At 55.5% G+C, this 24,128-nt stretch overlaps 1 protein-coding gene across 1 annotated transcript in view; it reads right to left on the bottom strand.

The window, feature by feature from the left end:
- VSTM2B (V-set and transmembrane domain containing 2B) overlaps window positions 1-23,656 on the bottom strand; it is a 28,336-nt gene extending 4,680 nt beyond the window's left edge. The window contains exons 1-5 of the mRNA XM_059153142.1: window positions 23,152-23,656; window positions 22,124-22,747; window positions 21,385-21,569; window positions 20,428-20,457; window positions 18,608-19,088 (exon numbers count right to left, since the gene is read on the bottom strand). Of these exons, the coding sequence (XP_059009125.1) occupies window positions 18,608-19,088; window positions 20,428-20,457; window positions 21,385-21,569; window positions 22,124-22,205 (778 nt within the window). The 5' untranslated portion in view covers window positions 22,206-22,747; window positions 23,152-23,656. The remainder of the gene's footprint in view (window positions 1-18,607; window positions 19,089-20,427; window positions 20,458-21,384; window positions 21,570-22,123; window positions 22,748-23,151) is intronic.
- Between the last annotated feature and the right edge of the window lie 472 nt (window positions 23,657-24,128).

Below are 24,128 nucleotides of genomic sequence, written 5' to 3'. Positions count from 1 at the left end.
GTCCACAATGTCTGGAGGCTGAGCCCATGAGTCAGGTTCCTGGTGGGGGAGGGCCTGCAGGGGAAACAGCAGGACACCCCCACTACATCCCAGATGCCCACAGGCATGGGAGCCCTGATGGGAAAGCCCCCTCTCTGTGGACATCAGAAGCATGGTGAGCTGCTCCCCGGCTGGCCGAGGGGGTATGGCTAGCCAGGGAAGCCACCGTCTCCCCTCCATGGACCCTGCCTGCCCTTCCCGGGTTCCCTGTCCTCGGGGGTAACTTCTGCCCCGATGTGGTCTGTAGCACCTGCCACGCAGCCGTGGACAGGAGACAGCTGCAGGCCTGCGGGTGGCCTGGCTGCTGTCATGGAAGGGCTGGCCTGAGTCAGCCTCCGAGTCCAAGGCTGCTCCAAGGCCATTTTGTTTTTGTTTTCACTATAGATTAAAAACCAAAATGTGGTCCCGGTATGCAAAGAATAAATAAAACTCAGATACAATTGAGGCCTGGCTCTACCTACCTAAACAGATAACTGGTTGGTTCTGGCCCTCAGGGCCTAGGCTCAGGTTCACTCTGAGGGCTGACAGCACAATGCTGGGTCCTTCCCTTCCCAGAACTGCCCTAGAATATTCCACGCTGAGTACAGGTGGCCAGAGAACTAGTCTGGTCTCCACAGACAAGCCAGACCACCAGAGAACAAGGGTAGCCTAACATAAGGGCCGTGAGGAGGGTCGTGAGGACAGTCCCCTCCTCTACGTCACCCAGAGCAAGGCACATGAGTCTGTTCTGCACTTCGTGCTGTCATAACACCTCTTTTAAATACAGGCTTCTTGGCTAGAAAAGTAGGAAGCCAAGTGAGTGACCTGGATGAGGCCTTTCAGCGCTGATGTCCAGTGTCGGCCTTTCCTCTTTTGCTCTGCCTCCAGGTGAGAGGGGAGGGCTGGCCCCCAAGAGGCAGCAGCCTACGTGTGGCTGGTCTTTATGGGCTGGCCTCGGACCTCCATGTAGCCATGGGACAGAGGGCTGTCTGCCTGGAGCAGCCAGGGATGGCCTGGCCTCACTCCTGTTCCCATCAGCAGCCCCACTCCCTCCTGGACCCGAGGCAGAGGGGGCCAAGCCCCGGCTGAAGGAGAGGGTCCCTCGTAGAGCATCCCAGGGCCAGGGTGCAGGGGGCTTCTCTCTGGGTTTTTAGGCGCTTGTGAAGTGGAGCAGAAAGGACATGTAGGAGTCACCCTGGCCAAGGTGGAGACGCCTGACCCAGAACATCAGGCCAGAGCTGCAGGCAGGGTCGCGGCGCTCCTGCGGGCTGGCCTCTCCCTCTTCTTCACCACCCCACCCCCTTCTCCAGCCCCACCTCCCTGGCCAGGAATCACCAGCTCCCACAGAGCCCAGGGGCAACAGCAGGGAGAAGGAAAAGGGAAGAAGCCACTGGAGGCTCAGTAAGGTCTGCAGAGGGGTCTGGCTGGGTGCACACAGTTCTAAAAAATTCTAAATTATAATCCAGCATGCAAAACCGGGGAGGAGGCTCTTACATGAAAGCAGAGGTTTGGGCGTCTACTGCCAACACCCGAGTCCCAGCCACCCTGGGCACGTACCCCTCCCAGCTACACGGCCCATAGCTGGGGGCTCTTCTCAGCAGGACTCTGCTGCTCATTGCTCCTTCCCTAACCCCAGCTGGACCAAGGGTGGATGCCAGTTACCCCCTGGCCCTCGAGTACTTGGGGCTCCCTTCGCTCAGCCAGCCTCGCTCGCCTCCACCACCCAGCCTGGCCCTCAGCAGCCCCTGACTTTGCAGCCCTCGAACCAGCTCTGGGGCAGCATCCAGGAGGCCGGGCCTTGGTCCTGCCTTAGTTTGTATCTCGTGTGAAGACAGACACTGGCCCTCCCCGCTCTGATACTCCTGACTTGCACATGGCCACCAGCACCCACGCCGCCACCGCCGCGGTTCTCTGCCTCCTCCCCAGACGTCACGCCGAGCAGGCCACGCAACCCCGCCGCAGCTGAGTGAGAAGAGGCCAGCCTTGTAAGGAGGCAGCTTCCCTTGTTGGCGTTTTAATTAAAGCCTCTTCATGGATATTTATTCAAAGGGAGTCAGCAAGGAATAACCGGGCACCAACAGAATTGGACAGAATTGATTTCTGCCATAAAATTAATGCATGCCGGTAACTAGGGCAGAAACTAGGCACAACCAGTGCAGTTGGGCTTTAAAGGAAACGGAGATGTTGGGAAGGAAAGCTGAGCGTGGAAGGAAGAGCTGCGGGAGAGCAAATGGGACGAGGGTCCCTTGGTCCCATGTTGATCGGCCCTGCTGCCTGGCCTGCCCGGGGCCTGGGTGGGAAGACAAGCTGTCCTCCGGCAGCCTCAGTGTCCAGCCAGTGGGAGGAGCCCTGGGGTGAACGGGGGCAGAGGCAGGGGTGGGACACTGGTTTTAGCCCTTGCTTGCTGTGTCTTCTGTGCACGGCCCCCGCGCTCCCTAAAGCATCTTCCTGTCTCCGTCACCACCCGTTGCTCACCTCCCTTCTTCAGACACACCTGGAGAGCTCTCTCCGAGGTGCAGAGCCCCTCTGCTCTAGGAGAAAGAGCAACCATCTCAGGGCTACAGCTAGGCTTCTCTGTGACACTCCCTAACAACCTCACCTTTGCTGTCCCCCTGCCAGCCGACCTGCTCTCCAGTCCACCGTTCTCTGTGAGCACCTGCAGTGGACTCTGGGCTCACCCTGCGGCACCTCTGTTTCCTTTGTCTAGTTCTGACCTGTGCCTCAAGCCTGCAACCAGTGCTACCTCCTCCAGGAAGCCCTCCCTGAGCGCCCCGGCACAGAGGGCTTGGGGCAAGTGTCTGCACTGTTCATGGGGCCCTTTGTCTCTCTCCCACTTCTCTCCCCATTACCATAAATGCCTTTCTTACAATATGTCCTGCCTTGGTGGAAGCCCAGGCATCAGAGGGCTGGCCTCAGACCTCCTCCTCTCCTCTGCCTGGGCAAGCAGCCCCGCCCCCAGGGAGGCATGGCGATCTGATGTGGGAGCGAATGTCCAGCACTGGGGAGTGGATGGCCCGAAGAAGACCCAGCCAGGCCCAAGCAGAGAGAGGCAAGCACCTTCAGAAAGAGGACAGCAGAGCTGGCTAGTCCCTGTTAGGGCAGACACTGTCACAGGATGGTACATTAAATGCAATCGTCCTAACTGCGGGAGTTGCTATTTCACTCTACTTCATGGGGATGGGGGCGGGTGAGGGGGGGGTGAGATCCAGAGCCCTGACGTACCCAAGGCCTAGGGTTGCCAGAGAAAATACAGGACACCAGCTCAGTTTGAATTTCAGGTAAACAATGAATAATTTTAAGTTCATGTATATCCCATATACTGCATGGGACCTACTTGCACTCAAAGGCTATTGTTTGTTTCTTGTGATTCAATTAACCGGGTGTCCTGAATTTTCATTTTTTAAATCTGGCCCTACCAAGGGCCAGATAAATAAATGGCAGAGTCCAGACTTATACCCAGACCGTCCGGCTGCTGTCCACACACCAACCCCCTGCCTAGACTACCTCTCAGAACCAAAGAGCAGGAGCGCTGCTCCCCACCCCCCATGCCCCAGCTGGATCGCAGCCCCAAGCTGCTTCCTAGGGAGATGGCGTAGGAGGAGATGTTCTTCTGTATTTTAACCTTCATAATGGCTTTTTTTTTTTTTTAAAGATTTTATTTATTTACTTGACAGAGAGAAATCACAAGTAGACGGAGAGGCAGGCAGAGAGAGAGAGAGAGAGAAAGAGAGAAGCAGGCTCCCCACTGAGCAGAGAGCCCGATGTGGGACTCGATCCCAGGACCCTGAGATCATGACCTGAGCAGAAGGCAGTGGCTTAACCCACTGAGCCACCCAGGTGCCCCATAATGGCTTCTTAATGTGGCCACAACTTTGTTGTGAACTCCCTTCCAGCTTCCTATTTCTTTTGAAATGAGATCTCGCTCCAAATGATCCCTTAATGGTGTCACTTAATGAAAATGGTAAACTAGTCTTTCCGTGTTGTCAGGAGGCCAGTGTTGGCAGAGCCAGGGATAGCCCTGACCACGGTGACCGTCAGGGTGCACCCCGGGCGGGGGGAGGGGGGCTCCCTCAGTGCTGGGGCCCATCCTCATGGGGGATCCGCCACTCTCCATCCGGATTCTCTGAGCTCTGAGGCTGCAGGGTGCTAACAGCACACGATTCTGGGTTCTCTCCTTTTATCCTCTCAGTGGCCTTAGGAGGTAGAAGCCATTTTCTCCTCACCCAGGTGAGACCCAGAGAGATTAAGGGGCTTGTTAAAGTTGCACAGCGGGTAGGCAGTATAGGTATAGGAGTTAATCTCTGGTGTAGCTGTGAGTGGAATCTCGGCTCCTTAGCCTGAGGGAGGCTCTTCCTGACCCCACTCAGGGATCCCTCTGCCTCATCTGCTTCCACAATGCTTCAGGTACCCCCACCTCCAGCTGACTGAGGTGCTGCATGGAGGCCGCTCATGCTGTCCCCTTTACTAGAGGGCCCTGCTCTGTCTCCTCTGGCTGCCCACAGCCCACTCCCCTTCCCCAGCCGAGCCCAGCCCAACCCAGAGGCCCTTACAAGGTGACCTCCAAGACAGTTCTCCTGTTGCATACTACCCCCTGCTGAACTGTCCTGGCCCACCCTTGCCTGGTCCCTGTGTAAGGACCTATTTAGCCAGAGGCCTCCATCAAAGTTAAACAATAACGTTGTTTAACCCTTAAAGGTCGCTGCTCCCCTTCCCCCAGGGGACTTACTTAAAAACAAGTCCCAGAGGAGATTATGCTGAGTGAAGTAAGTCAAGCAGAGAGAGTCAATTATCATGGTTTCACTTATTTGTGGAGCCTAACAAATAGCATGGTGGACATGGGGAGTTAGGAGAAGGGAGTTGGGGGAAATTGGAAGGGGAGGTGAACCATGAGAGACTATGGACTCTGAAAACCAATCTGAGGGGTTTTAAGTGGTGGGGGGTGGGAGGTTGGGGTACCAGGTGGTGGGTATTATAGAGGGCATGGATTGCATGGAGCATTGGGTGTGGTACAAAAACAATGAATACTGTTATGCTGAAAATAAATAAAAAATAAATTAAAATAAATAAATAAATAAACAAGTCCCGGAAACCAGCTCCAGGTAACAAAGCCCAGATACAAGGGTGGGTCAGTCCAGGTGGGGACATCCGATCAGTGGGGGGTTGCATACTGTCTCCCTAGCTACCAAGGAGTATGGGCCCCACCCTTTGGGAGCCTTTTGGGCACCAGTTCTAACCAAGGTGATAGGCTAGGTCAAATGTCTACTATAGGGTAGACTGTAATTCAGTTGGTCACCTAGCATCACTGTGCAGCTTTCTCTGTGTGTTACAATTTCATTGACCACCTGTGCATGGGCAGGCCCAACCGCATGGCCTTTGCCCTTAAAAGTTAGTCTGTGAAACAGAGAAAGGTCGTCCTCTCTGTAAGAGGCGCAGCCCTGGCCCGTCAGTTTGATTCTTGATGCTTGACACGAAATAAAGCTTTGCTTGACCTTCGCTTTGTATCAGTCTTGCTCCTTTAATCACGGATGCATTATTAGGGGACCTAACACCTGGACCCTCCCTCTCACCAAATCAGCAGTCTCCTGGCAGGGCAGGGATGTTCCTGACTCCCCACATTCACTGATCTCAACAGCCGGGCACCCACTCAGTAAAAAGACACAGCACCCTTTTCAAATGCAAAGCGCCCATCACACCCTGGCCCCCCAGGGGCTCCATCCTAGCTAGGAGATCTGACTCTTCACCTGGCCCCAGCCCAGCCCACTTTGCACCTTCACACCTGCTTTCCAGCCCTGTCATCTACCACACTGCTCTCCCTGTGCCTGCCTTTTCCTCTGCACCCCCAAGGTCTCCCTGAGACACTGCATCCACTTGGACTCCATCTGGAGGCTCCCTGCCTCCTGTGGACTTGAGGGCAAGTTCCGATTCTTCCCAGCTGCCTTTGCGCGCCCGTGGGAGGTTCACCTTCTGACTCCTGTCTCCCAGCACCCTGCCCACACCCTGCAATGCTCATAAAATACGGGCTGAATGAATGAATGGACGTCTTTCTTAGTCTAAGCATCCAGACATTCACCAGATGCTTCACATTTGGAATCTCATTTTTCATCTTCAAACCCAAGCTGGTGCTGGAGGCAGGTTGCTACCACACTGATCTGACCTTTCAACTGCCCGAGACTGTACGCGCACGTCTCTTTGTCCAACTTTTCCTCAAACGAATTTCACTGTTTTACATTCATTTTCCCTTTATGATAATTTCTTCATTAAAAATTTTTTGTTCTGCTATGTTACATGCAGTCTGTAGCCACTTCAAATTCTTCCCTTAGAAGGTGACATATATATATATATATATATATATATATATATATATATATACACATATGTGTGTGTGTTACTTGTATACCCTATGTAATTTGTGTATTTTTGTATTATATATATATATATATATATATATATATATATATATATGGCTATATCCATTGCTTTTTAAATCTAAAGCAGTAGACCCCCCTTTTTAAGCTAATTTCTGCATGGAACCCTGATATTTCAAGCCATTAGAAAAACCAAACAGCTCTGGTTAAAGCTGGGAATAGGGCTGGAACTCAGGGTTCCAAGGAACACAGCTTGAGAACCATTCACCAGAGGCTCTTGAGGACCCTTTCCAGATCTGAAACACACAGACCTGTGGCTGCTGGGGCACTAGGGTGCCTATTACACAGATAGGGAATGGAGGACCTGCCAGGGCTTCAAATTAGTGGATCCTGCCCCTCTTCGGGGCATCCTAGCCCCATCCAAATCCCACAGGTCCCCTCTACAGCCCTTGTGTCCTTTGACAGAGCGTGCCCCAGATACCCCAGGTCAGACAAACGTTGGGCACTCAATGTCGGCTCAATGAAGCCTGCTTAATGTGTGGGTCCAGGACTCAGCTTCCTTGCCCTCCTCTATGGAGTGGGACCTGGCCATGAAGAGAGGCCAGAGGGCCAAGGACAAAGGTCTAGAGGCCCCCGAGCCCAGCACTGCCAGGACACAACTGCAAACCTTTCTTCTAGGTTCTGCCTTGACCGTGCCCAGGTATTTCTTTCTGTTTCACACTGACGACTTTTCGTTAGAAATACAATTTAACTGAAAAGGTTAACACATTTTAATTGCCCAGGGATAGTGCTCTGAAAATTCTTTAACATGTGCTCATTAAATAAAATTAGCACAGAGGAGCTGCCCAGGATATGTCACGCATTAAAATATGACTCTGTAGACTAGAATGCATTATGAATTATTGCCTTGTGTATTTTTTGTTACATTAGTCTTTAATGCGAATATAGTTATTCCTGCCCACCTGGAGATTTTATTTCTTTTTTGATGCTTGAAAACAAATGTATCCACATTGAGTTTTGGATGGATAATAATCATGCAATCAGTCTTGGTCAGGCTGCATTCACCAGAGTGCCCAGTGTCCAGCAGATGGAAAGGTCCCCCACTCTTGTCCTTCACCAGGGAGCGAAGGTGGTGCCTTCTAAAGGCTGAAGGGATAGGGGAGCTGGAGCAGGCTGGAGACTAGCTGTGTCCACTTGCCCTGCCCATTCTTACTGTACCTGGGGACTATAGACAGAAGCAAGGGCTCATATGGAATTCTGAGCTGAACCAGTTTGTGCCATGCCACTGCCTAGGAAACTTCTTCTGGAATATGGACTGCGCGTGTGTGTCAGGTTTGGGCAATGCCAACCCTGGGCATGTCTGCAGCCCCAACCCCACACATTCTGTAAGACTCATCATGTACCCCACCAGAACCCATCTTCCCATTCCTGTTTCATCTACATATCCACTCATCCTTCCTTTTATCCCCCATTCACCCATCCATTCACCTGTTCACATTCTTCCTTCCATCTATCTTCACCTACCCTCATCCTTCATTCCACCTACACTTTCACTCCTCCTTCTATCCATTCTCACTTCCACTCAACCTTCCATCCACCCACACATCCACTCATCCTTCCACCCATTCATCCACATGTCCACATGTCCTTCCAACTGTCTACACCTCTGTCCATCCTTCCATCCACCCACACTTCCACTCATCTTCCACCCATTCATCCACATGTCCACATGTCCTTCCAACTGTTTACACCTCTGTCCATCCTTCCATCCACCCACACATCCACTCATCTTCCACCCATTCATCCACATGTCCACATGTCCTTCCAACTGTCTACACCTCTGTCCATCCTTCCATCCACCCACACATCCACTCATCTTCCACCCATTCATCCACATGTCCACATGTCCTTCCAACTGTCTACAATTCTGTCCATCCTTCCATCCACCCACACTTCCACTCATCTTCCACCTATTCACCCACATGTCCACATGTCCTTCCAACTGTCTACACCTCTGTCCATCCTTCCATCCACCCACACTTCCACTCATTCTTCCATCCATTCATCCACACATCCATTTGTCCTTCCATCCATCCATCCATCCATCTACACACCCACTCATATTTCCTTCCACTCATCCCTACCCTCTTACCATATTTTCACATCTTTCCCTTGATTCAGCCACTGGCTTGTTTTTCCACCCCCACCAGTCCCACCACCTATCTAACCAAACAGGTCGTCTAAGACCCATCATCTCTTAGCTGGATCACTGCCTCTAAAGTGGTTTCTCCACATCCACTCTGTCCTCACCTCTCCAACCTCCACACAGAAGCCAGAGTATTGGTTCCAAAAACATCATCCCTTATCACTCACTTGCTCCCCATTCTGTTGCCCATAAGACAAAGCCCAAACACCCATCTCTATCATAAGGCCTTATGGAGTAGGAGCTCTGAAATACTCTTTACTTACATTTCCCTCTGTTCCCTTTCTTGTTTGTTGCCCCAACTGCAGTAATGTTTGTCAGGTCTTTGTACTCTCCTGTTCCCTCCTGCCATGCTACAGGATCTTTGCACACACTGTCCCCTCTTCTTAGAAACCCAACCTACTCTCCTTACCCTCTCTCTTTACTCTTAACCATCTTTCAGATTATGGCTCATGCGTCACTCCCTCAGACACCCTTCCCTGACTGAGTCAAGTCTCCCTATTTTTAGCTCCTATAGCTCATGGGCCTCTCATTTAGAGTAACCAGCCATGGCTGCAAACTTCCACTTGCCATGTGACTATTTGATCAATGTCTGCTTCTCTCTCTGTCAGACTCTGAGGACCTTGTATGTGTCCTCAATGCCTAGCACAGTTCCTGCATATAAAAGATGTTCAACGAACATTAGTTGAACGAATGAATGAATGAATGAATGAACTAGTGCCAGGCCCAATGAACACGGGGCAGGGAGGATAAAGACCTGAGAAAGAACTTAGCCTGCCTCACTGGGCCATCAGCCTGGCATCTGCCAGACACCGACTCCATGATAGAGAAGGAAAGGTTGGGAGCCCCGAGACATCAGTGGAGCCCTTCTGGATGCTCAGGGTGAATGAGACCCCTTTGACTGGAGGATCAACAAAGCTCTCCTCCCTTCTTTGAAGTGATATCTACCTTCCCACCTTTTCTGAGCCCTTCTTGTGCCCCAGCTGAGCCCTGCATTCATTCTCAGCATACTTCTTGCTTGGTCTGACCACCACTGTGAGACAGTGAGCTCCTCCCTGAGATAGGGGATGGGGCTCCCTGATGCTCTGGGCAGTTGGCTCTGGCCAGACCAAATATAGTTGGCCAAGAGTGCCCTTTCAGGATGAGCCATGGTATGTCAGCTCTCCCTCCTTCTGGTTTATTATATTATATATAAAGATCCTTCATCTGGGCCAAGTGGCATTTCTGTGAGAATCAGTTGTAATAAAATTTGCTATAAGGGGACTCACGTGGCAGCTGGGCTTTCCTGGTTAAAGAAAATGGATTTCCTCCTGAGGAAAGCTGATGGGCAGGGGGCCAGAAATGAGCAGAGCAAGGGGCTCTCTGTCTTGGCCAACAGACATTAAGAGTAGGTGGGCCTCCTTTTCGGTGAGTCTGCATGGGCTCTCTGTGCTGGGTGGGAGGAAGGTCCCCATGGGGCAGGGAGGGGTATGGCTGGGCAGAGGGGCCCTGGCCTTCAGCCCTGCAAATAGGCCGCTCAGGCTCCCAGCACCTACCCATGGTGGTCTTTGTCCTACCTTCTCCCCAGTGGTCCTTGGGACCAACCAACACCTTGATTGGTCGTCATCAGGCACAGTGAGCCACAGCAAGGGCATTTGGCTAGAGCGTGAACATGAAAAGCAACCACAGGACCTCGTGTGGAAGGGCCAGTGCAGGCCCAAGCCTGTGACAGTGGCCCCAAGGCCCCTCCACAGGCGCCTCTCTGTGGGACACCGGGCTTTCCCACAAAAGCAGTTCTACCTTGAGTGGTAAGAGTCCCAGTAAGGGGGACGTGGGCCACCCCATCCCCAGTCCAGGCCTGCTCTGGAGGCTCTTTGGCTATTTGACTGTCACCGAAGGGGTTGTTCCTTCTGCTCCCTTCTCCTGTGGAGGGGTCCTAGTCTAGTGCTGCAAACACCAGGCTCTCCTCAGAATGGCTTTCCAGCAACCAAAGGGCCTGTCTCCTCCCATCACAATGGCCTGTGGACAGCAGCCTATACAACCCTGAACCAAGACCAGGGATAACACAGGTGCACAGAGTGGCCTACAGGCAGGTGCACACACATGGTGTGGTTTAAGGTGGAACTCGAGAAAAACCAGGATAAGGTTGTCCTTGCTCACGAAGGAGCTCCTAACACATCGAAAACAGCCACAGCCAGGCCAGGAGGAGGGCGTAGAGTCCTCCCCATTTCCTACCTGGAAAAGGCACTAGGAGAAAAAGGACAAAAATAGAAACCCACTGAGCCATTTACAGTCTGAAGGCACTTTCTGTTCTGAAGCTCCCCAGCTTCCTCCCATCACCTTTAGCTCCATGAGGCTCACAGCAGTGCAGAGGGAGAAATGTCTCAGGGCGAGGGCTCAGATCTGAGCACCATGAAAGGATCCTGGACAGTCAATGCCATTTGCCCAAATGATGCAGATAACAGGAGTCAGCATCTACTGAGGCTTTTCTAGGTGGCAGGCGCTGCGCTAAGCTCAGCTCTCTCTCTGTAGATTGTTTCCTCTGATGCTGGCACAGGTCCAGGAACCACCCAGACAAGAACTGATGTGGAAGTCACACATGGGGCGCATGGATCAGGATTCGGATCCGAGCAGCTGGACTCATGCAGAAAATGGGAAGCACGGTACTTACGAAGGTTAGGAGGGATAAGGCACATACTGTGATATCTCTGCGGTCGGGGCTCTGTAGGGCCCAGAAATGGGGCGAGTGTTGTGGCAGCCACCTCTGGATTGCTTATGAGCCATCTCACTGGACAGTAAGGAACACTCGAAATGTCAGGAGGAAGAATAAAATGTCTGAGAAAGGTGGTAAGGAAAGGCTTCCTTCTGAATTGTTCTTGGTCTCCAGGTTTGCGCTTTTTCTCTTCCACCATAAGGGGCAGCCCCTGAGAGAAGTGACTGGGCCACGTCCCCGGGGCTCCCCAATTATGGGCGCCGGGTGTCCAGCTGGGAGCACTCAGGCCACACCCTCTTTGTAGTTGGCTTCCAGACATGAGGGGTCTGTTCCCCACATCAGCCCTTCTGGCCAGGTGGTGGCTTCTGAGCTGGACAGAGCAGAACCCCCGGGGGTGGCTGAAAGCTGGGGAGAAAGCTTTTGAAATGTCCACTTTGGCCCTATTTTGTGCAGACAGAGGCCCCCCAAACCTTCCGCTTGAACCAGAAACACCAGAAGCCAGTCCAGAGTGGCTTTGATGTTTCAGTCCAAGGAGTGATAATGTGGAACACAATGACCAGTAATTTCCAGAAGCAGCCTCCTCAGGACTGCCAGCTGGCCTGCCTCTCCAGGAGGGCACAGGTCTCAAGCTCTTGTCGAAGGCTGAGAGGCCCCTCCTGTAGCTATTTGCATGGTGAGCTGCTCAGTAGCAGCTAAACCCAGAGGTAGCCCAGAGGAGGCTGAATTGGTTAAGTCATCTTGGTATTTATAGCACACCTTCCCCAGGAGTAGCAAAGCCACAGACAAGCAGGCTAGTTTCCCCAGAAGCCCCACCACAGGGTAGGTCTGCCACCCTTCAAGGAGCAGGTAGGGATCGGCAGTTACGGGGGCCAGGCTTGTTTGCTGGTCATCCTAAACTTCCCTGCTGCCCTTCCATAAGACAAAGGGAAGCTTCTCACGCTTCGGATAGGAGTTTCTGAGAGATGACCAGTAACAGTCAGCAAAGCTCGGAGGAATAGAAAAGATAATTCTTTTTTTCCTTCTGTGCTGCAAAGAAGTGTTCGAACCAAGCCAGCATCTCCCATACAGCTCAGGGGTTTAGACCACAGCCAAGCCCTTGCCTCTGTCCACATGGGGCAGAACTAATCAATATCATTTTACAAAAGCACTTGACCTTATTTATCCCCACAGATGCTTGGGGAATCCTTAATATTCAGAGCTTTAAAAGTGTGCACCTGGCTTATTAATGAGTAGCTCCTTGGTGGGTTTGGCTCCCAGTGACATTTAGAAAGGCCGACTCTCCACTTTTCTTGTGGGGGCTTCCACCTGAGCTGGGGAAGGGGTCTGTGCCCTGGGGAGGGGACTGTGAGATGAAGGGAGGCAGGAGGAGTTACTCAGAACAGCAAAAAGGAGGGAAACCCGGGGTGGGCGTGTGGCCCATAATCAGTGCTCAGGAAAAGGTAAGTTCTATTCATCGTCATTGCAATCCACAGGGTAGCTGTTTTGTCCTTAATTTGGGATCTCCCTTATGCAGAAAGAATGGCCACGCAATGGGCTGGCTAACCATTCAGTGGTGGACGAAGGTCATCCCATCTGGTGTGACTTTCTCAATTCATGTGGCTCAGGATGGGGAGGGAGGCAAGGCCTCCAGCAGCTTTCCCAGGACTGACCTAAGCAGGCGGACAAAGCTCCAGGTGCCTCTTTGTGTCAGAAACTGCACGCTCCCTATAGGAAGCCTCCTCTGATTGCCTTTGGTGGATGAGGACTATCAACTGACACAGACTTCTTTGTGGCAGAGATCCACAGGTGCCCTTGACACTCTTGAGCTGGGTGCATGGCCACCATCACCGGTTCCTGCTCATGGCAGTCACGTGACTGGCCCATGGGGCCGAGGATGCCATGCAGCCAATAATCACACATGTTTGCTGTCGGGGATCACGCAGGCCTCTCTCACCAGCTGTGAGGCTCAGCCATTTTCTTTATGAAATCCTTTAATTTCTCTTTCAGGATGCTCAGGGAGCCTCACCCTCTTCTCTGGGACAAATTTTGCTAGACTTATTTTCTCTTTAATTATGATCCTCATGTCACATCAGAGCTTGAGGGAAGAGTGAATTGTTTATTGAAGGCAATTGTTTTGGGGCTCTTCGTGGGTCCAGGGAGATTGGGAACACCAGGTGACTCTTGCTTGGCTCTGCTGGCCTGGGTGGAGACTTTCCCAGCTCCATGGAGACTCTCCCAGGTTGGTCATCTCCGCGGGGCACGGGCTGAGAGTGAGGGCCTTCACCTTGTCCACAGCCCCCTTCTGGTATGGTTTATAGTTGCCATGGCGATACCCAAGGATGCTCCTCTCAGTGGCTCCCAGCAGTAAGAGCCTCTTGAAAGCTGGCACACCCATGGCCTTGACTCTCTCTCTCATTAGTAATTGAAATACTGAGAGCCAGTTCCCTGTGTGGGCCCCAGGCTGCAGTTTGCCACATCAGCCGGCTCTCTGTAGGGGCCTGGGTGCCTCTCCTTGGAGCCGGAGCCTTGAGGCTAATTAGAGGTTCGCATGCCACAGATCTGATCCCCAGGTCCCCGCAGAGGGGAACCTCTTGCCAACACACAAGCCATTGAGTTGCAAACTATATTCTTCTGAGGCTGCCGTTGGCTTCACTGTGGCACCAACGCCTTTCCTGATTAGAAGGGTTTGTCTGGAAGATACTCTGTTTTGTTCTCTCTCTCTCGCTCTCTCTTTTTTATTTTTTCTAGAAATGGCAATCAGCAACAAAGTGTTCATAAAAAATAGGTCAGCGTTCAGATTAATTAGGAGCCAGATTTACGAGGACGTGGCTAAGAAGGGGCCTGGTCTCCTGTGCCAGCTCCACTGTGCTAATCCAGCCCATGTTATTTTTAAGCACAAATATCAAAATGTCTCTTGACAAATGAGACGTGAAATGAATGAATTTTTGGACATAAACTTTTAGTGCAAATATGTATTTAGCTGTGTTGGGCACCTATGGGGCACAGGAAGGGTTTTCTGGCCTGGCTGGGCAGTAGTTAAAGGACAGACATTCAAGTGAGTACCCACCCCCCACCCCCCTGCAACACACACACACACACACACACACACACACACACAAACACCCCTTTCCTGGCATTGCTGAAGTAGCTTGCTTGAAAAACACAGTATTGTCTGGGGCTTCTTTCTTCCAGGAGCAATTGCTGAACCAATGACTGGGGAGGTGGGCTGGAACCAGCCCTGAGGCTGCCATTCTCAAACAGCCAGAGTGTCCCCTTGACCCAGGCCTGGAATGGCCTTTTTAGCTAGAAACTCAGCTTTGGATTTGTCTTGGAATTGGGGTGGGGTAGAAACCCTCTTCCTCTGTCTGAGAGTTGGGTTATCGCCGACGCACCCCCTGAATCACTATCCACCTTTCTGCACTCTGCTCGAAGCCCCTGGGCACTGGTCCATCCAGGCCACTTCGTCAGAGTCCTTGCCCGAGGCTCTCAGGAGGGTTTGGCCAGTAGGAGGCCCGCCCAGGAACTGGAGTGCAGGAGGAAAGTGAGGTCCTTGCTGGGCCATCCGACCAAGCCCACAGCTCCCGTCAGGCAGGCCGCTCCAACTGGCCAGTCCCTCCGGGTTATACTAATTGCTCCCCCTTTGCCCCTTCAGGCCAGGGGTGCTAACGGCTCCCACTGTCCCCAGCCCCGGGGACTGGCACTCATGCTTTGTTGGCTACCCTAGCCCTGTCCACACCTTCAGAAACTACTCTCGTCGCCTTTCCCCAGTGACCCTGTTTGAATGTGCCATTTGCTTTGCCAGCACCTGACTGATAAACTCCATCAGTACTCCGTGCTTGTTAACCAGGTGGCAGTAGTCCTTGCCGGCGCCTTGTCCTCGAGGCTGCTGAAAACTGTGAGCAAGGGAGGTCAGGCCTGAGGTCACGGTCTCAAGCTCCCTGTCTGGCTCATGCTGCTGGTGGCTCTGGTGGACTGGCTGGCCTGCTGCACCCCAGGCTCAGTGACACACACACCTGCAGAACAGTGATCAACGCCTGCCACCTAAAACACCATGTTCAGGCTTTGTCCCGCTGACAGCCCAAACCTGGGTGGCCTTGGGTGGTAGGCGGGATGGAACACATAGGACCACATGGGCCCCCTCCTTGGGATCAAGGCCATTTGGGTATGTTTGTGGATTAGAAATCAGCTCATACACTTCTCCATGGCCACAGTGGGGCACAGAGGTACCCAGAGCACCGTGACTCTCCCAAGACCTTCACCTGGAGATGGGAAGGTACAGGCTTTCTGGTCTTTTGGCAGAAGGCCCACCTCTGGCCTTCTGAATGGGAGCTGGAAAGAAACTTGGGGTTCTTTCTGAGATGTGTCTAGTAGTTCCAGGCCTGTTCAGGAGCCGGCAACTGCTCGGGATGATAGAGACCTTATGGGCCACCACACCCCCATCCTGGTGGCACTGCCCTATCAGCCCTGTTGGGAGTCCACTTGGTGTGCTTTTCGGAGGGAATGCACATTACAAGCCACTCCATGGGAGGACAGCAGAGTTAAAATGCTGCCCTATGGCGGGTAAATGCCCAAGGCCCTACCTGCTGGGGGTCCTGAGCACTACACCCTCAGAACTGCACGGGTGTGAGACCCTCTAGATCTTCCAGAAAGGGCACAATCAGCGTTTCTGTAGTGTAGTGGTTATCACGTTCGCCTCACAGAAAGGGCACAATCTGTGCCACCTTCCACAGTGGGGGTCCTGTTGTGGGGATGAGTGACCCTGGAGCCCCTTGTGTCCAGCCCAGAGACTGGATATCAGACCAGCGATGCCAGTCACACTCAGATCAACCCTGGTTGGACCAGGGTATCAAGGTTCTGGCTGGGGAGAGAAGATTCAAGCAGGAATGAGCTTGTGGCCTTGGTCTCATTAACACCTTTTGTGAACCCTATCAAGTTCATTCTCAAAGATCTGTTTCATATGATGCTTCCTTGACCAAAGCCTTTAATGGTCCCTATTGGATCCACTTAGCATTCAAGGCCCTCAGCAGTGTGGCCTCCAACTGCCAACCACTCAGCTTCATCTCCCCCATCCCCTCCTCTCTGGCAATAGCAGGTAATGGCCCCGGTGATGATAATGAACATTTACATAGAAATTTCCACACTGAGCTCCCTCTGCAGTCAGGGATTCCCACTCTCTTTTACAGATGAGGACATACATTCGGAGCTGTTAGACCACTTGCTTAAGTCATTCATACAGTAAGTGCTGGGAGCACAACTCACATCTGGCCCTGCCTTCTGAACCCTTTGTTCTGCCACTACTCATGGTCTATGGAACATCCCAGAGGAATGTTCCGGCCAGAGACACATGCATTTACTTGCTGGGGCCCAAGGGCATAGAGCAAAGGGATTTTTTTTTTTTTTCCATCAACCCAATTAAGCCCCTCACTCTACAAGTCAATAAACACTTTTCCAGTAGACCTACTGTGTGCTAGACAAAGATGGCTAACCCCCTAAAATTTATGTTCCCCTTCCACCGAGAAGAGACAGGACATGAGGTCGGAAAGCAGCTGCCAGGATGAGGGCTACGTTTTCCAGCCTGCCTTGCAGCTCTGTTGCCCCACGTGACTGAGTTCTGGCCAAAAGGTGAGAAGGGAAGTAACCTTTACCATTTGTAGGCCTGGTCTTTAAACACTTGCCTTGCCATTCTCTACAACAGCTTTGCTCCAGGAGAATTCACCCCTACCAAAATGATTTCAGTGGCCATTCTCTCAGTCTTCCAAGAACAATACAAACTTAGAACCATTCTAAATGAACAAGAAAGAAGTCAATTTGTTATCTACAATGTATGCCTCAGAGCATTAGGGCTTGGTTTTCTCGGGGAACTGGAGTGAGAAAGTTGCTTCTGTTCACTCCCATCCTTTGGCTGTAAGTTAATGCCCAGAGCGACCCTGGCAGGCACATTTTGAAGATGGGAAAGTGCACGTCAGCCTGGGTCCCTGAATGAATTCATGGAACAGAACCTCTATCCCACCCCACCCCACCCCCACCCCCGACTTCAGAGCAGCATGAGACGTGGACCAGAAATAATACAGTTGAATTGTGTTAAGCACTGGCATTTTAGGGTTTATTTGTCACAGCAGCTAGTGTTATCTCATACTTACATAGGGGATAGAAAATTCCAAGTCAGGTGGGGAAGGCTGGGGCTGTTTGGGGAGAGGCCCTCCACAGATCTCAGCTCACCCACCTTCTCCCACAGCCTGGGGGAAAGTCTTGTGGGGGGCTGTGTGGAGCTTAAGATCCAGCCAGAAGCCTGAGCTGCATGGAGAGACCCCCAAAGGGCAGTGGAACTGAACTGACACGAAGACAGATAGGGTCTCAACTGCTGGAAAGCTTCAGAACCAGACAAGGGAGACAGGCTGGGATCCCTGTCACCTCAGATTCCGTGGGAGAGCCCAGGATCCTGAGTCCTTAACCAGCTCTATGCTGCTGGTGAGCGGCCTGCACTTTGAGAAGCACGTGCCTAGGGCACAGTGTGCTCCATCCCACAGTGACGTTTACAGGCCACTGTCGAAGAACCCAGACACCTAGTGCTGCAAAGCCAGTAGAGATGCTCTCTCTGGGACTGTGTCAAACAAGTCTGGGTGTCCTGCCCCAGAGCTGTCTGCCCAGGGCAGTCAGTCTGTTTTCCCTTCTGATCTCCAACTCCTCTCTCTCCTGTCCCCCCACCATCTCTCCCAGCCCTTTCAGCTCCCTAGGAAAGCAGGTCTTAACCTCTGGATGCCCTGCTAACCATGGCAAGGCTCTATCTTCACGCCCCCATTCCCCAAGAAGGCCCAAAGGGGACTATTTATAGCAGAGCCTGTGCCTAGGAAACAGTCTGGACTTAGCTAAAGAGAGCAGAGGCAGCACAGCCAGTCTTACCCACAGCCTCCAACAATGTCTGCTCTAGCAATCAGCATCCAGATGCCCACTGTCTGAGTTGTAGCCACCTCCTCCCACTCTGGGGGCTAGTGCCCTACCCTCTAGGCTCTCAGGGCTCCAGGAGAAAAGGGTCCAGTTCTCCAAACTCAAGAGAGGTTTCCCCACACAGCAGCCACGAATGTACCGGGAGATCGGGGCAGGCCGGCCCCCACCCCCTTCATAAATACACACCTTGAATGCTTCTGAGCGACCAGCAATAAACAGGAAACTCAGGAAATGAGGGAGCCCAAATGAGGCTGCGGAAAACTTGCCCCAGGCACACCCAAGTGCACTCCCAATCATCAGGCAAACTCAAACGCTAGAGTCCCTCCCCTACTCCTCCCGCCCCCCCCCCCCGCCCCGTTCCGCAGCCCCCGCGCAAGCGCGCCCCCTCTCGGCATCTTCCCTTACCTGAGCCGTGCCTCTGGCGAAGAAGGACCGCCTGGCCCAGTGGCGGTGACGCTGACGAAGCTGCGGCCGCAGCCGCGACGGTGGTCGTGGCTGCGTGGGCCGCGGAGGCGGCTGCCGCCTCGGGGACTGCAGGACCCGGGGCCGCAGGAGGACTCCCCGGAGGCAGGCTTTTGTCGCCGCGGTCGGGATCGGAGGTAGCGCGGCCCGCGGCGCCGGTGGCACCCACGTTGTTGGCGTTGGCTGCGCTGTTGGCGCTGTGGCGACGCGGACCGCTGCTCTGAATGTGGGACACGGCCTCGGCGGCCTGCATGTTGGGCGGCGCAAAGCGCGAGAGCACGCGCAGCAACGCCTGGGCCTTGTGCTCCTGCGTGTCATCGTCGCTGTAGTCGGACACGCGGCATTCGTACACGCCTTCGTCCTGCCGCCGCACGGCGGACAGCCGCAGCCGGTGTGAGATGTCATTGCCCTGGACGCGCACGGTCTGCAAGAGAGCAGGCGCTGGGGTCAGAGGCTGGGATGCGCAAACCCACAGCAAACTCTGCAGCAGCGTAGTGCCACCGCGCCCCACTTCTGCTTTTACGCCCTCATGCCGCAGCACCCCAACACCTCTCGGACTCAGGTCTGCCCCTGGTGACTCAGTTTTTCTTTCATCCCGCGTCTCCCCAGAGGCATGGGACTCCCAAACCTGACTGGACCCTAGATGGCCCTACCCATTGCGCCGTCTCCCCATCATCTTAAGCGAATGCATCATGTTACATCCGCTCGCCAAACTATGCTTCTGTCCATCAGAGAAGCAGAACCCACCCCTCCTTCCTCCTTTCTTCACCTTGGAAAATTCTGGCTTGGCCTCCTGTCGCTAAACCACCGCAGGGCCTTAAGCCCAGCCCTCCACATCCACTTCCACCAACGTTCCTTTTCTCTGGAATCCAGAGGGCCTGGGTTAGTGCCTGAAGGACAGCCACTTGGCTCTCAAGAGTACACATAAATATCTGCCTCCCCCCTCCACGCTGCCCTTCACAGCTAACCCTCCACCCTTCCGAGGATGTAGGCAACGCGGAGGCTGCTGCTGGGCTCCCCGGGCTCGGCTACTTTTGAGTCTGCATTTCAGAGAGGCAGCCCGAAGCTTCCTACAAGCCCACCTCCTCGGCGGCCTGGAGGATACCACTTTGAGGCGCTCACCTCGGAACCCAGAGCATGATGAGGCCCCAGTGGTTTCCAAGCCCTGATATTTCCACGCTCCAGGTAGGAGAGCTTGGGCGCATCTCCTCCTTGAGTTATAGATCCCAAGACTCCGGCCCCTAGCAGCCCCGCCAATTCCTCCTACCCCTTCCCGCCCCCCACCTTCCCCCAGGACCTGCCCACAGCACCCGGCACCGGACCTGAAAGCCACGCAAAGGAGAGGAATGAGGTGGAGGGCGCAACTTGGGCGCCGGGTGTGTGGGGGCGGGGCCGGAAAGGCCCACCAGTTGGCGAAGGGGTCAAGGCCAGCGCGCTCCAGTTGCTGGGAGACAAGCCAGCAGAGGAGAGTCAAGCAGATGCGCAGGGGTCTGGAACGCGCCAGCTGGACGAAGGAGAGTTTTACAGGTGAGCGCCTCACAGAGAAAGGAGATTCAGGCCTGGGACCCTTGATTTACACAAAAGCGAACCGGATTCCACTAGCGGCGACAGATGGCGCCCCGACAAGCCAAGCAACCGACAACGCAAGGCTGCGAGCAGGGCCCTACATCGCGCGGCCGCCGAGCCTTTCTAAGAGAGGAAAATGTGGGGCGCGAAGCGGCCAGAAGGGGTCTCCCGCGGCCCGCGCTGGGCTCCACACTTACGCTGATTTTAGTTGCATCCTTATTTGTTACCTAAAATGCAAAGAGGGAGAGAGACACATTAGGCTCTCGGCCTTCAGGCTCCGGGAACTCAGATGCGCCTCAAGCAAGGGGACTCTCCGCGGGCGGGCTAGGACTCGAAACCGCTCGGGATGTAGCCAGGCTGAAGTCACGAAGGACATGAGGATTTCCTGGAGTTTTACCCAGAAGGAAGCAGGGCTTGGAGCTAGCATGGTCCCTGGACAAGGAGAGGCTGCCCTAGCACACCTGGGCGCCAGAGAGTAAAGGCTGGATTGCCACCAGGGTAGGAAGAAAGGCTCATCTCCCTCCCCCCCCCCCCCCCACCCCCAACATCATCATTCCCTGCCGTGTTTCTCTAAATCCCGTGGAAAGCTGGACAGAGGGGCCCGTGTATCCGGACAGGACGCAGAGGGAGACGTGAGCAGTAACTCTGGGGGCGACCCTGGGTAGAGAGTAGGTGTGCATGTGTGTGTGTTAGACTGTATGTGAGAGGCCGGTTTAAGAGGCAGACAGACGGTGGGGGCCTTCCCTCCGATCCTGTGGGGGTTGGAGGTGCACTGCGGGCTTCTGGAACCCAGCCCAGAGGAGCTTAACTCCTTGGCCCTGTGCCCTGGGGACCTCGGAGTAGCAGAGGGCAGGGAAAGCCTGGCCCATTTAAGTGGTCTTCCTTCATCACCCAGTACCCGTCTGACTCTGCGGCCAGCAGCCAGCAAGCAAGAGCAGACGAACTGGATGAAGGGTTGCTTTTAAGAGAATTTTAAATGAAAGGAGAAGGGAAGGTATTACCAAAACTGTGCTGTTGTTCAAGATGCTGCGGGAATGGGGGTTGTGGGAGACGGGCAGCTCCACAGGGCGGCGCCCTGCCTTCCTTGCCGGGGTTGCCCCAGCCGCCCGGGCCTGAGCCGAGTGAGCGCCGGCGCCGCGTAGGCGGCGGGTTACCTTGCTCCGGGCGCCCGGCACGCTGAGCGCCAGCTCGTGCAGCAGCTCCCGGGGCGGTTCCTTGAGGTACCACCACTGAATCTCCAGCGAATACGAGGTGGCTCCGCTAGCCCGGAAGGCGCAGGGCATTTCGATGTCGTCTCCCTCCCGTACTGTCACATCTTTGGGGACTTCGGTAAATGTAGCTGGGGGCGGGGAAGAGAGAGGCGTGACCAACTGTGGGGCGGGGGCCTGGGGCAACTCTAGGCGAGACTGTGCGTCCCGGCTCTCTGGCCTTTGTGCTTGCCACCCCGTAGCCACAAGCGTGGCCCAGGAGCTAGCAAAGTTCGGTTGAACAGCTGCCCGGCCCCAGCAGAGACCGGCTACCGCGGCAGGCTGCTTTCCTCGGATCCCGCGGAGCGGCACGGGCAGCTTATGCTTCCACCCTGCGCCCAGCCGCACTGTCAGAGCCAGCCTGGGGCGCGCCAGGTCGCGTGCCCCGAAAGCCACCTTTCCGCCGAAGCACCTGTCCGGCTTCAAATGACCCCGGAGAGGGCTCCGCCGCTGCGGCGACCCTTCGCTGCTCTCCTCCCCCTACCCCTCTGGGCCTGGGCTGCACACCGGGATTGCTGGAGACCATGAAGCCTTCCCCTTCTCTTCCTTCTCCGGCTCCTTGATGACCGGGACAGAACGGTTCTGGCGGCCCCGGCAAGGACTCCCCCGCCCGAGCCCCCCGCGGCAGCAAAGTTCCCGCGCTCACCGTCGGCCACGAAGAGCAGCAGGGCGTGCAGCAGCAGCGGCGGCAGGTATCCGAGGGCTCCGAGAGGGTTCCGCTGTTCCATCTCCCGCGGGGGGCGCGGCGGCGGCGGGGGCCCGGGCGCCGAGAGGCAGCGGTGGCGGCAGCGTGGGCTCGGATCCGGCTCGGGGCTCGGGCTAGGACGCCTCCGAGCCTGCCATGGCCCCGCGCGGCGCCCCCTCCCCCGGCCGCCGGCGGCCGCCAATCAGCCCAGCTCCCTCGCCGGCTTGCCCGGCGCGGCTCCGGCTGGGGGCGCTGCGCGGGGGGCGCAGGACGCTAGGTCCCGCCGGGAGGCTACTGGTGATCTGTCCGTGCTTCCCTCTGTCGGGCCGTCCACAGGACTATGGGGTAGCTCAATTTAGTCTCTGCCCGGCGGGCCCGGCAGAGGCTGGGCCGCCCGGAGACCCATCCCTGGCCAAGGGAGCGCGCGCCTCAGAGCCGCGAGCTTCTGCCTCCCGGTCTCGTTCTGATTTGGCTCCCGAATGCCACCTCCTCCGGCTCCTGCCGAGCTCTCCCGCCGCCGCCCCCGCTGGTCCCTCCGCGTCTCTCTCCGCAAGGCGAGTGGGCGCTCAGCCGCGGCTAGCAGACCTGGCGTCCGACCCAGTGCAGCGCGGGGAGAGCGGGTCCGGTGTAGCGGACCCAGAGCCGGGGAGAGGCGGGGAGAGGGGGAGGGGAAGGAAAAAGGGAGGGGGCGGTCAGTGGCTGGGCTCGGAGCCGCCTCCACCGCTGCATCACCCCCGCCCTCCCCTCTTCTTCCACAGCCTGCACCGCCCCCGCCCCAGAGCGCGCCCCCACCCCCGCGGGGGTCGCTTGGAGGGGCCACAATCTCTGTGGTTGGAGCGCAGCCCCGCCCGCACCCTCTTTGGCTGGGGGTCCTCCCACCCAAACTCTCCCTGGCTTCTTCCCAATCTTCTCGCCTGAGACGGCAGCTTATCTCTGCACCCCGCGTGCCCCGCGGCCCTCTCCGCAGACCCCCGCCCTCAACTCCTTACCCCAGTTTGGGCAAAGAGCTGCACCGCTCTTTGTCCCAGGCCCAGGCCATGGCTGGTGGGTGGGCGCCGGGGGCCAGGGAGAAGGGCGGAGCGCTGTGCTGGGCTGGGGACGAGGCCGGGTGACGGAGGCGACGCCGGGAGTCTGCAGTGTGCGAGCGAGAAGTGAGCGCAGAGCGCCCGGCGAGCAGGTGCCTGTGGCGCGGAGAGCGCACGAGCGAGCCAGCGAGCAGCGGCCGTGAGTGACGGCAGAGGCGGCGGGGGTGGGGTGGGGTGGGGTGGGGAGCGCCCAGCACGACTCAGGGCTCCGGAGGTTTCCGAGCGGGGGTGGGGTTCCTGCACCTAAATCGTTGGCCCATGCGTGCCCACTCGTTCCTCGCCGGTCGCGGCCCTCTCTTTACCGGTGCAAGGCTAGGGGATCCTCAGGCGGCGAGAGGTCGGGTCCAGGGAGCTTTCCGAAGCCCATCCCCGGTCCCTGCATCTCTCGCCCCCACCCCCACCCCCACCCCCCGCCGCATCCCTGTACCTCTCCCAGCCTTCACCAGGAGCTTGTCCCTCCCCAGCTCTCTGCGGGAGTCCAGTCTGGCCCCCAAGGGGGAGTGTAGGGCCGGCTTCTGGTTCCGATGGGCACACAGTTGTAGGGGCAAGTCCCGCAACTGGGTTTGGGTCTCTCTTGCTTCCCTTCCCATGGGAGACCTGAATCCCGGATTTCAGTTTCTCTGTCCCTATCTTCCTGGCCCCAACCTCTCAGCTCAGTCCTACAGGAGGCCCCCACCAGTGGATGGTTGACGTGTCTGTTTTCCAGCTTGGCTTCCCAGCTTTCTGGAGGCACCACCAGAGTGTTCCCCAAGAGCCAAGGAGAAGGAAACCCAGAGGGCAGATACTTCAGGGCAGCAGACATGGTGCAGGCTGCCCAGGGCACACCCTGGGTGGGGAAGTAGTAGCTTCAGTCCCTTCCTAAGCTTTGTCTTACCAATAAG

The sequence above is a fragment of the Mustela lutreola genome, chromosome 16, assembly GCF_030435805.1.
Source record: "Mustela lutreola isolate mMusLut2 chromosome 16, mMusLut2.pri, whole genome shotgun sequence".
In the NCBI taxonomy this organism is placed as follows: domain Eukaryota; kingdom Metazoa; phylum Chordata; class Mammalia; order Carnivora; family Mustelidae; genus Mustela; species Mustela lutreola.
The sequence above is the reverse complement of the archived record's forward strand: the minus strand, read 5'-3'. Positions and strand labels throughout refer to the sequence as shown.